We start from the raw sequence: 13,316 nt of genomic DNA, 5'->3' as shown, positions 1-13,316 counted from the left end.
GAGAGTGAGAGGGAGAGAGAGGGAGAGGGAGAAGGAGATAGAGAGAGAGATGGAGAGAGGGGGAGAGAGAGAGCATGAGAGGGAGATAGGGAGAGAGAGGAAGAGGGAGATAGAGAGAGAGATGGAGAGAGGGGCGAGAGAGAGGGAGATAGAGAGAGGGAGATAGAGAGAGGGAGATAGAGAGAGAGGGAGAGAGAGAGAGAGGGAGAGAGAGAGAGATGGAGAGAGGGGCAAGAGAAAGGGAGATAGAGAGAGGGAGATAGAGAGAGGGAGATAGAGAGAGAGAGAGAGAGAGAATGAGAGGGAGATAGAGAGAGAGGAAGAGGGAGATAGAGAGAGAGATGGAGAGAGGAGCGAGAGAGAGGGAGATAGAGAGAGAGAGTGTGAGAGGGAGATAGAGAGAGAGGGAGAGAGAGAGAGGGAGGGAGAGGGGGATTAGTCGAGTACAGCAGCAGATGATAAAAGGATGATGAAAGTTCTTCTAGAAGTTACTCTGTCAGGTGAACAGAGTTCAGTGTCCAGAATGATCAGTTTAACGTTAGGTCTCTTTCAGTAAAGCGGCGTGTGAATGTTTGCGTAAGTCAAAGTGAACCAAACATTTGCCCAGTATTTACAAACGTTTCAGAAACGCTGATTTCCTTCATACTCGTGTGCGCACGTTGATGAATGCCAATCACCCAAGTACCAGCTGCGTGCACGCAAGAGTTTTTGTACTGATTTGCATTTGGTGACGCCCACAAATTTCCATAAAAGGCAAATCTCAGAGAGCTGAAATGACAAGCAAACGGCATTTAAAGACTTCCTCAGAAGTTATTTTGACTTGCATCTACGCCGATTAAAAACATAACATAATATTTAACAACGTAACGCAACAATGCAACCTCCAGGGTTGGGGGTTCGAGTCCCGCCTCCGCCCGGTGTGCGCGGAGTTCGTGTGCTCTCCCCGTGCTTCGAGGGTTTCCTCTGAGCGCTCAGGTTTCCTTCCCAGTCCAAAGACAGGTGCTGTAGGCTGACTGGCGTTTCCAAATCGTCGGTAGTGTGATTGTGTTACAGCAGGCTTTTTGATCTTGTGAGAAGACTCTCCTGATGTCTCCGTATTATATATTTTGTGAGGAGACAAAGCTGCCGAAGCTCAGACAGAAGCTCCCGAAGCTCAGACAGGCCTCGCCGAAGTGCACAGTTCCTAACATTACTACTTCCTCCTGTGCTTTCCTTAAAATCGGTGGAAATGTTCGGTTTCTTATCTATATTTGTTTTTTTTTCGTGGACGATTAAATCATTTATCGCAGTGTTTTTAAATGGAAACTCACGACATTTCAGTATCCCTCAAGCCCACTCCGGTACCATTAAATCAAATCGTCATGGAAACAGATAAGAGCACCTACAGATAAGAGCTCAGTATAGATGACATCAGGCAACGTTTAAATAACCAAACAAAACACTATTTAGTGAACGATGATGAGGCTTGTGACTTTTGACCACAGGTGACGAGACACAGAGAGAGATGAGGATGAGGATGAGGATGAGGATGATCATCCAAATGAGAGTGCTGCTCCTTTTCCCATTGTAAACTTTGTAAAGTTAGTAATGTTGATTTCCATCAGCGGATGAGGTCAGAAATGTAGACGTCGGAACGGAGTCTTTCTGTGGAGCGCGAATGAATCCTTTAAATGTGATCGAAAACAGATTTCAGACAGCAAAGCTGAGGAAAACGCGTCCGCTTCGAGAGCTATATATAATAGGATGTGGGTCAAAATGGGTTTTAATGATATTATGGGATGTCGGACAGCACCAGGCTAACGGCCGGCCTTCAGGAGGCTCCACCAAGCCTAATAGGTACGTTTAACGGCGCTTTGGTTAAGACAGCAAAACAGACGAGAGCTGAACACAGACCCCACACACACACACACACACACACACACACACACACACACGCAGTGCACTCAGGCGTGGTATGTTGCGGTTTGGGTCTGACTCAAGGTTAGGAATCTAGCTCTCTTCGGATTCAGATGTCCTTGAAATGAAACACACACACACACACACACACACACACACACACACACACACACACACACCCACCTAATGCTCTGAAATCCTGCTATGAATTAATAAATCATGCAGAAAGACTGCAAGTAACTCAAACCTTTAGTTGGTTAGATCTATGAATGGCTGCATTGTGGTGTTAAGAATTTGGTCAGTTTTCCTTTAAAACAAAAACAAACACAAAAACCCACAGAATCAGGTGTTTCGAATCAAGCCTCACCTGATGGAGTAGGACACAAAGAATAAAGAATAAGAGAATAGCAGTCGCACCTGTGCTTTAGATGAATGCTGTCGTGTGTGTGTGTGTGTGTGTGTGTGTGTGTGTGAGGCAGAGAGAGTGATGAAGTGTGGTGAGGGAGGTGAGTAAGTATTTCTGTCACACACAAAGCAGGATGCAGTGAGATAGAAGACAGAGGTACAGTATCAACCCCAGACGCACGTTAACCCTTTCACATCCGCCTCCTGTTTGCGGAGTGCTTCGACACCACCTCCATTTCTCGACATCCTTCTCTTCTACTCGAACATTTCCTCCGTCTGCTCCGCCCTGTCTCCTGTAATGCGTGCCGTGGCAGTGCAGCTGCGGTACTGAGATGGAGTCCAGTGAATCTGTTCCGTGTTTGGGTGGATCCTGCGCTGTTCTCTCGGTGTTGCGGCGTACACGGACTGGGCGTGTGTGCCGACTGTGCGCGGCCGCGTTTGGGCTAGCGGAGGTGACGTGACGCTACAGGTGGTCCTGTGGACCTTTCTGAAGTACACTTGAATGGAAGTGTTTTCGGAAGGTAAAAAGTTAAAAGCTGCGACTGTGGTGTTTTCGAGGAGCCAAGCGTGATTAAATATCGGTCAGGATGTCCACATATTTAGCACGAGTGTTGTAGGAAAAGGTTTGGTCTCTGGCAGAAGAGTATGTAATTTTGCTGTTTTTTGGAGAACAACTTGAATGATCAGTTGGTAAAAATAAACAGACCAAGGGGAAAAGTGAGTGTGAGAAATCCTGGAACTGAACCCTGAGAGATGACTTTGTGGTGCGTGGTGGAGTTGCAGTTTGTATGTTTTGTAACAGTTGCTATAACAGCTTTAAAGCGCACTTATTATGGTTTTGAAACGTGCCGAATTTTGTTTTAAAGCTCTCGTACAATAGATTTACACACTTACATGTATCCGAGATCAAAAACACTTTAACGTGCTCATAATCTGAACTGCAGCGTTACCTTTTTTATCCCAGTGTCACAAACGACTCGTTAAATGATCCGTTCTAAACGATTCACTCTAATCTCCTCCTTTCAGAGAGCATACTCTGCTCTGATTGGTCAGATGTCCCAGTCTGTTGTGATTGGTCTACCGCTGTCAGCGAGCAGAAGATGAAGACCAGAGGCGGGGCTTTTTGTTACAAACCTACGTAGGTTAGTACAGGAAGTAAAGTCTGGAATCACTAACGACTCGTTTCAGCTGTTCAGAATCGCTTCCTTCTTTTAGGAGTCAATTTTAGAAGTCCATTTTTGGCCTGCGCTTTGATTTTTTAAACATTGCTTTTTTTACATTCACAAACAGCTCTATAACACACTACATGAAAGGTAATATCTGAAAAACCATAATAGGTGCACTTTAACGCAAGGCTTGATGATTGCGCACAGAATGAAAAAGAGTGAACGCAGACAGTTGCCTTGCGAGTCATTAAGTTGTCTTATAAACACACAACGATAATCAGCTGATCTCAAGTAGAGTCGAGATTCGCTCGTGTCGTGTTACTCAGCGTTTTGATAAACATGCTGGAAGGTGATTCCTTTTAAACCTGAACTGGCAAGTAGCAAAGCGGTTCGTTCGTTCGTTCATGACTCACCGCCTGCTGTCAGGGGTAAAGTGCATGCAAAGTAGTCTAGATCTGCGCCCTAGTGAACACAATGGCTGTACTTAAGTTTTCAGAGAGCTTTCTTTGTGTACTTATGTCCCACTTAAGGTCGTACCTGCAACAAATCCACAACTGATATAATGATATCCATGATAGCACACTCCCTCTCATGTTCTATTTCTTAGATATCCTTTGTTTTCATATTCATCACAAAAAAAACAACGACACTTTTGTCGCACTTTTTGCCATTTCGATTCCCTACATCTATGTGCAAAAGACCGCAACACTGCAGTACACATGCCAACTTGTGGTTTATATAGACGTTCCAATCTACCAAGTGAACCAAACAAACGTGACGATTCTTCGAGGTGCCTCGAGTTATTCACGAATCAGTTCCACGTGACTCTAAAGAAAGGTTATGGAAGGCTGCAGTTTATCGTAGGGAGGAGAAGTAGGATCGAACCATAGTCTGTTGAAAGAATTCGGCTCTTTTTTTTTTTAAGCATATCTGTAGCTATGAAATCAAAATGGCCGCCTAGTTACAAATGTGTGGCATCATGGGTAACAGTGTAGAGTGCACTGATTTCAGTAAATACAGAGGATATATTTATTCTTAAAAAACAAAACAAAACAAAACACATCAGCTCAATCAGGTGTGAACGCCACACCCAGGCTGTAAATGCAAAACGACCTGTACTCTTATTAATTACAAGTTCAGTCATGTTGACTGAACATTCGGGAAGGTGGGAAAGGACCATACAGATAAAACCATTGTGTTTTTATGTGATGTGATGACCCCTTTGCACTTAGAAGATAGTCTGTAAGACTTTTTCGTGCACCGAAGATGGTTCTAAATCAAATGTTATGTATTTTTGTACCTTTATATCCTATTAAATAAAGACTTTTGAGGGGACAAAAAAAACAAGTGTACGGTGACATCATTTATCTTCATCATCATCATCATCATCACCACACCCATTTCCTGTTTGAACAGTTTGAACACAGCGGTACCTGTAATACCCTGCACCAAAGGACTCAGCGTGGTCTGCTGGGTGAGTAAAAGTGTCAGCGCCCCGATGAGCTCCTGCTCCACCTTCTCCTCGTCCTGCCTTCCACTCGCTTGCGTCTCCTGAGCCAGAGAGTACACGTACACCAGCAGCAGGAGCAGCTCGTCCAAGCTGAAATCAGCCGAACCCGACTCTGAACCGGTCTCGGTGCCACTTCTGGACTTCATAAGGGGCAGAAACTGCTTCAGGACGTCTGCCAGTTCAGACTCTCCCAGCGCCTACAACATAAACAGAAGAATAAAGAATAAGTCATTCAACTGTAACACTTAATATAAGCATAAACTCATATGAAGTGTTCTATGGACTGCCATAGACTCCCATGTGGAAGTATGTATTATTATTATTATTATTATTATTATTATTATAAGAATAAGAAGAGGAAGAATAAAAAGAATAATAAGAATAAGAAGCAGAAGAAGTAGAAGGAGAACAAGAAGAATAAAAATCTAATAATAATAATAATAATAATAATAATAATAATAAGTAGAAGAAGTAGAAGAAGGGGAAGAAGAAGAGGAAGAAGAAGAAGCAGAAAAGGAGGAAGAAGAATAATAATAAGTATAACAATAAATATAACAATAAGAAGAGGAAGAAGAAGAAGCAGAAAAGGAGGAAGAAGAATAATAATAAGTATAACAATAAATATAACAATAAGAAGAGGAAGAAGAAGAAGCAGAAAAGGAGGAAGAAGAATAATAATAAGTATAACAATAAATATAACAATAAGAAGAGGAAGAAGAAGAGGAGGAAGAAGTAGAATAAGAAGCAGAAGAAGAAGAAATAGAATAAGAAGCAGAAGAGAGGAGGAGGAAGAAGAAGATGAAGAGGTAGAATAAGAAGCAGAAGAAGTATAAGAATCAGAATAAAAAGAAGAAGCAGAAGTATAAGTAGATGAAGAAGAAGAAGAAGAAGAAGCAGAAGAAGAAGCAGAAGAAGTAGAATAAGAAGCATAAGAAGAATAAGAAGCAGAAGAAGAAGCAGAAGAAGAAGAAGTAGAATAAGAAGCAGAAGAAGAATAAGAAGCAGAAGAAGAATAAGAAGCAGAAGAAGTAGAAGCAGAAGAAGAAATAGAATAAGAAACAGAAGAAGAATAAGAAACAGAAGAAGTAGAATAAGAAGCAGAAGTAGAAGTAGAATAAGAAGAACAAGAAGTAGTAGAAGAAGTAGAAGCAGAAGTAGAATAAGAAGAAGAAGTAGAATAAGAAGCAGAAGAAGTAGAATAAGAAGTAGTAGAAGAAGTAGAAGCAGAAGTAGAATAAGAAGAAGAAGTAGAAGAAGCAGAAGTAGAAACAGCAGAAGAAGAAGTAGAATAAGAAGCAGAAGAAGAAGTAGAAGAAGAAGAAATACAATCACTATACCGTGCCAATGGTGCTTGACCCCCCAAAAATTTAACTCAGTACATTGCTTGTAGAAGCACTTCAATATCTGCGGCATACATTTATAAAGGGGAAATATAACGAGATTCAACATTATTTGCACCAACCAAGCAACGTCATACACTCGCCTGCCACTTTGTTAGGAACACCTATACCCCTGCTCATTCACGCGATTATCTAACCATGCAGATACCGGCCAAGAGCTTCGCTTAACGTTCACATCGAACATGAGAATGGGGGGTGGGGGTGGGGGGCATCGTCAGTGATCCTAGTGTCTCTGGCCGTGTCCGAGTATTTCAGAAACTGCTGAGCCCCTGGGATTTTCACACACACAATAGCCTCTCGAGTGTGCCGTTGTAAACCATCGAGTAATTTCCCCATGTTCATTTGGAAACGAAAAGCCAATGAGCGCAACCACACAGGGACCATAAATATACAGACAGAATTATTGGTTTCATATCTGGCAGATGATTTTATACAAGTAAAGCAGGATACTATGTGCTGAGCTGTCAAGAACCCAAATGAGCAGCAACTCAGCGTGTCGTACTCCTTTACAAGCTACTGTACGTACAGAAAAGAGTCCCAGTGCAAAATAAAGGCCTAAGCGTTGTGTGGTTATGTGAAACCGCCGTCCCCGTGTTGAAGTATGCAGCATCCGAAGGAATCTTGCAGACATGTACCACAGAGTCGAGCTCACAAGCAACAAGAACTCCTTCTTGTACAATGGCTTGGAAGGAGTGCAAGGCCATTTTACTGGAAAGACTGAATAGTGTATATTATATATATATATATATATATATATATATATATATATATATATATATATATATATATATATATATATATATATATATATATATATATATCCCAAGGTGGACTTTTCCACCATCAGTGGTCGCCTACCCGACACTAATACTGAGAGATGACCATTCTGAAATGCATGAAATCGTGTTATAGGAAAGCCATAGCAATTTAACTAACACTGCAGGTTTGTCTCCAGTTGGACCCTCATCATTCATCATCAACAAGACGGTACAGTATTACAGAAGAACTCCAGACTGTCGAATTCTTTACGTTTCTACAACGTGGAGGGGCGAGTATTAGCAACTTGAGATCGTAGCAAAACAGAGATTTGCTTTGGTTTGAACATGTGATAATTCTCCTGATGTACTGTCAAAACCAGATCCAGGTTATATATACAACAAAATAGCGTAAAAGTGCAAAGAAACTACGTAATTAAAGGGTGTGGCTCAGGGCTTAGGAGTGCTTAATGCTTGCGTATAGCACAAACAACCTTCATAAACTGCAGTTTCATTGTCTGAATAGGAACGATTATGAAGACAGATTTATCCCAAACTGACCCAAAGCATGGTTCATTCAAGAACAGTCTCTAAGGGCACAGAGTGAACAGTGTTTTCCTGTATGAGAAACCTGCAAAAAAAATAAATAATAATTAAAAAAAAAAAAAAAAGATCCAATACCCTTGTGAATGGATACTGTTGTAAAGAGAAGCGTTCCCGATGGGCCCAGCACAGTTCCTTGACCCAACACAAACATTCGTGTTCTCCTCTGGAGAAAAGTGAACTGGCCCGGACTCAGGATCACATAACTGGAACGTAAGGGACCTTGACTCTGAGGAACAACGTGTTCCTGAAGACTGAGAGGTTCTGTACTAAACACAACAAGCCACGAGCCGGGTGAGTGTGGGTCCGAGATTGTGTTACAATCTCAATCTCAAGCGCAAGTTTTAGCATTCCGTTTCATTTTCTGCCAAAAGCAACACATCTACGCTAGCTTGAGACATTACTAGCAACATTAATCCATTATTATTTTTTAGTAAGGATCGTAATATACACACAGTTGCAATCAGAATTATTCGACCCCCACTGCAAGTCAGGTTTATTGTCAAAGTGTACAGAATTTCAGCTGTTTGCGATGAACAAATCAAACAAAAGTAACTGAAATACATCAACACAATGAATAACCCCAACCCTAACCCAATGGTTCAAGTGGTTTCCCCAAATTCAACTGAAAACGCAACTTATTTTATCTTTCGCTTTTCTCTTGTGGCCTCGAAGCAATCCAAAAAAGAATCGGATTACATGACTTTCATATCGTGATCCTTGGATTACGTTACTGATGACATTTTTTTCCATGAAGTCTTTTTTTAACTGTAAAGGAATACATTTGTAAAGTAACCCTCGCGACCCTGCTTACGAGCCAAACTATGGACCAGTACCCAGTGGATTGTGAACTTACACCACCAGCACATTTAATTCGGCAACAAATTGTTATAAAGAGCCATTTGAATTGTTTTCGAGAATAAAATATCAATAAACACGAATTTTCCTTGCTCTTAGACTGTTTGAATCCTACTCGCGTTTCGTACGAGTCCAACAACGTGAAAATGATCTCCGCGAGGTGTGTGAGCCACACAAGATCTTTGTGGAGTCCAGAAATGAGTTTTATGGAGGAAGCGAAGCCTCTCTTTCGGGCAGAATTTGATCTCAGGTTGCCGTTAATACGCAGACGAAGGCCGTTTTTTCCCCTCCCAACGTGTGATAAATACACAAAGGTTATATACTGAGGTAGAGGCTAACGTAATGTTTTATATCTTAGTCGGGTGTACATTTTTTCTTACAACGGTTTATCGTAATTACGATTACAAATCTCTCCGTTCTGACCCGAGAAAAGCCAAACAGAAGCATTTGGAAAAGCTGGAGCCTTCTCCCGACCAACCTACTTAAAGTAAGACCGTGTGCCACAGGCATCCATCCAAACAGACAGGAAATAAGCACTCCCTTTCTTCCTCTCTTGTCTCCGCACTGAGATAATCACTGTAAGACCAGGCCTGGATGAAACAAGAGGAAGTGATAAGCTCGGGAGATGACCTGCATCAGAGTGTGTCGCACCTGGCCTGTGTCAAACTAACAGGACTGGGCACTGAAGAGACGTGTGAGAGACTGAAGGGTGATCTCTTCTCATCCTCACCTGAAGTCTAATATTGTATAGTGGACTGTAACTTATACAAATCAGGGCTGATGATTAATGATTATCTTGCAAATATTAGTATTTTATTCATTGATACATCGAATAAAAATTCATACCAAAACATATTACCAAGAATATTATCATGTGTTTACGTCAAACTAATATAGTGAGATTATTCTGTGTATTTTTTTTTTTTTTGCTGGTTCCCCGCAGAAACTATCGGAACGGCAAGGCCGATTCATTTGTTTTTGAATGTAGACATTTGGGTTTGAGAACAAAAGATGGATATGAGACGAGAGTTTAGAATTTCAGCTTTTATTTCCTGGTATTTATAATGTAGACGCGTTAAACCACATAGAACACAGCACATTTTGTATCAGACTGCCCGATTTGTGGACGAGCAAAAATATCGGAATACGACAGTATACTGACAGGTGTTTCTTGTTACCCAGGTGTGTCCTGTTAGATTGAGTGTTTATACAATAAATATCTCTGAATCAGCGAGCACAAACTCTTGGTTTTAGCTTTCAGTATCATCTGTGAAGACCGCGTTTGTTGTTAAAAAGGATAAACCGACATGAATACCAGAGAGCTGGGAGAAAGTGAGCCGGTTTGAAGCTGAGAAAAGAGGGAAAATCTAATCGGAGACGTTGCACAAATGTTGGGCATAGCCAATACAATCATTTGGATTGCTCTGAAAAAGAAGGAAAATACTGGTGTACTGAGCGACAGACACTGGACGGGTCGGCCAGGGAAATCAACAACAGCTGATGACAGAATCATTGTGAGAGCTGTGAAGATAAACCCCAAAAACAACAGTCAGTGACATCACCAACAACCTCCACAGGGCAGGGGTAAAGGTCTCGCAATCCACAAAAGTGCAGAAATATAGAGGTCAAACCACAAGACACAAACTAAAAAGACGACTGGACCTTACCTGCATCTTAAAATCCGATTTGTTCAGTTCTGACTGGGCAAATTAAAAATTAAGGCAAAATAAATATCCGTCTCACTAACTGAAACGAATACGCTGATAAATTAACGTTGCTTGGCATGTGGATGTGCATTTCCAGTGTGTGGAATCGACTCTAAAGCTTTGGGGCTGACTCTCCGTCCCAAACATCTTCAAATGAATGAGCTCGGCCTACTGCCAAGTATAATGTGTGCAGCATATCTAGTTCTACAAACAAGCAATATAAACCCAATATATCCCCAGTATAACCATTTATACCACTGCTAGGTTGAATTCTCCAATCTGCTCGGTCAAAAGTTGTGCATTATTTTCACACTGCTGCGACAGTGGTTCCGGCTGTAACGTGAACGATGCATGGGAGACCTGGGGAAGACTAAGGTCGCTGCTGGAAGTGGTATTAGTGAGGCCAGAAGGGGGCGCTCACCCTGAGGTCTGTGTGGGTCCTAAAGCCCAGTACAGTGACGGGAACACTATAGTGTAGAAACAGCACTTTTTCGTTCGGAGATGAGCTATTAAACAGAGGTCCTGACTCTCTGTGGTCATTAAAATTCCCAGGACACTTATGGTAAAAGAGTAGGCGTATAACCCCGGTGTCCTGGTGAAATTCCCCCACTGGCCCTTATCTTTCACGGCCCCCCAATAATCCCCATCTCTGAATTGGCTACGAAAATCTCTCCTCTCCACTAATAGCCGGTACGTGGTGGCGCACTACGGCTGCCGTCGCATCATCCAGGTGGATGATACACACAAGTGGTGGTTGAGAAGTTGCCACGGTTTGTTGACAACAGTTTTCAAGGTTTATTGTTTCATACGATTGCTTAGTCTACGTGAAGCTCAGTGTGTGGTGGGTGACATTCTTAGCGTTTATTCACGAGTTGCATTGCTTAGCATTATACCTTTAAAAAAAAAAAAAAAAGAAAAGTGAACCCAGTCTTCAAGCAAGCTTCCTCCCCCGGAGGCACGTTTCTCACTTCGGCCCCAATCACGACCCCCGTTTTTCTCCTTACACAATATATGTGGAAATATGAACCGTGCACAAATCTTACAACGATTATTACTCGTCAAACATGCTTTCGGTTTTCTGAAGGACAGAATGAAGCAAAAGACACACACACACACACACACACAGAGAGAAAAAGAGAAAGGCTTACAAAACATTTCTGTCAGTTCTGAATCATACGTTTTTGCAACTGTGCCACTAAGTGTATGTGCATTGTGTGTGTGTTAAGCCTAGATTTGTCGTTAGCTGCCTCGGGTTTCCAGACCAATGTTATTTTAAAGGCATATTTCAGTTGTCAGGCTCATAATGGGCTGCACTGCTGTGTGTTTGTGTTCTTACGAACACCTGACATCTGCGTGAGAGTCATGTTCAACTAATTTGGTTGCCCAATAAAGCGACCTGCTGGGACTGGGACTGGAACACACACACACACACACACACACACACACACACACACACACATATATATATATATATATATATATACACACACACAAATATATATATATACACACACACATACACACACACGGGCTCAGAGTAACATTATAGTTGTTGACTTTGCATTCAAGGTCTTTATTTCTTTTAATGTTGCCACATATTTTTCCTTCCCTCAAAAAAAAAAAAAAAAAAAAAAAAAAAAAAAAGAGAGGCCCATGGTTACCTTCATCACCAGAGGGAATCTCTCACTCACTCACTCACACTCACTCTCTCTCAAAACACACACACGCCATCATTGCTTCATTGTGTAATGCTAATAATAATGGATTTTAGGTTCCATTACGCACTTGCAATGTACAGATTACTCAGCTGAACACCTACAACAGAACCACATACTTAAAAAAACAAAAGAACCCTCAGAAACACAACACAACACGGACAAAATTAAGTCAACTAGATGGATGGACTGAAAACATTTTTGTTGCTGTGATATAACCGCTAGTTTATAGTACAGGAAGCTGAAACGCAAAAAGGACCATTTTAAGCTGCCGGGTGTCTCTAGTGGCCACTAATCTCAAGCTCTAATATAGGAAACTATTACTAACCCCGTAGGCGCAATCGTCTACGAGCTGCTACTAAAATGACCCACCATTACCCAGCACAACCGGCTGTCGCCACACGCCGACGCCACGATTATCGGTAATTACTGATAAACACTGCTACACATTCTAAAGCCAATATTAAGCTTATCTTAGCACCGCAATCGCGACTGGACCGCACGTCGGTACTGCGGAGTCTGCATTTTACCACTGGGTTCATATTTCTGTGCAGGACGCGGAAACGTGAAAGGTGTCTGTACGCCTGTTTGCGTTCCAACAAACTTCATGGCTCGACAGCGAATGAAAGCGATGCGTGCTCATAGAATAAGCTGCAATGCCAACAGATAACCTGTGTGCGTGCATATCTTTCTTAATCGGACATCCTTGTCCAATCAAGACGAGGCTGCCAGACTCCGCCCAAAGCTTACGCGCCGTTTCAAACAGGAAATGAACTCCAGATGGACCTCTAGAGGGAGCTGAGACCTGGTGTGTGTGTATGTGTGTGTGTGTGTGTGTGTGTGTGTGTGTGTTGTTTGGCACTAATCAAAACCAGGCATCATTCTCCACACAATAGAGCCCTTCTCTCACCCTCTGGCCAGACTGGATTCACGACGTACACAGTTGATGCCAAAGATTTTTAACTCTCAGAGACTTGTTTTTTTTTTTCCCACCTAAATGGTATCCCAGTACTTCTAGAAAATGACTGAAATATGAAAACCAGATACACGTGACATTACTAGCTTCGTAAAGGAACGGAAAGAAATAGCAGGTGATTACTTGGGTTACCCGCCCCACTGCCTTATGGGATATCGCAGTGTCCACTGGTTCCATGCTGCAGAACCTCAGCAGAATCAGTAGCTCATCCAGGAATTTCTTGCCTACGGTTTTACGAATACTGAGAATTCCGACACACGACTCCTTTAGCGTACTGCTTCTCTCCTACCGTGTAGTAGGGTAGTAGGAATATTCGGTGTGGTCTG

General features: G+C 42.1%; 1 protein-coding gene across 1 annotated transcript in view; it reads right to left on the bottom strand.

Moving 5' to 3' along the window:
- Nucleotides 1–13,316, bottom strand: part of scfd2 (sec1 family domain containing 2) — a 143,985-nt gene that overhangs the window by 60,606 nt on the left and 70,063 nt on the right. Inside the window, exon 5 of the mRNA XM_017456245.2 lies at nt 4,901–5,174. Coding sequence (XP_017311734.1) covers nt 4,901–5,174 — 274 coding nt within the window. The remainder of the gene's footprint in view (nt 1–4,900; nt 5,175–13,316) is intronic.

This window comes from Ictalurus punctatus, chromosome 25 (genome assembly GCF_001660625.3).
Source record: "Ictalurus punctatus breed USDA103 chromosome 25, Coco_2.0, whole genome shotgun sequence".
NCBI classification, from domain to species: Eukaryota; Metazoa; Chordata; class Actinopteri; order Siluriformes; family Ictaluridae; genus Ictalurus; species Ictalurus punctatus.
The sequence above is the reverse complement of the archived record's forward strand: the minus strand, read 5'-3'. Positions and strand labels throughout refer to the sequence as shown.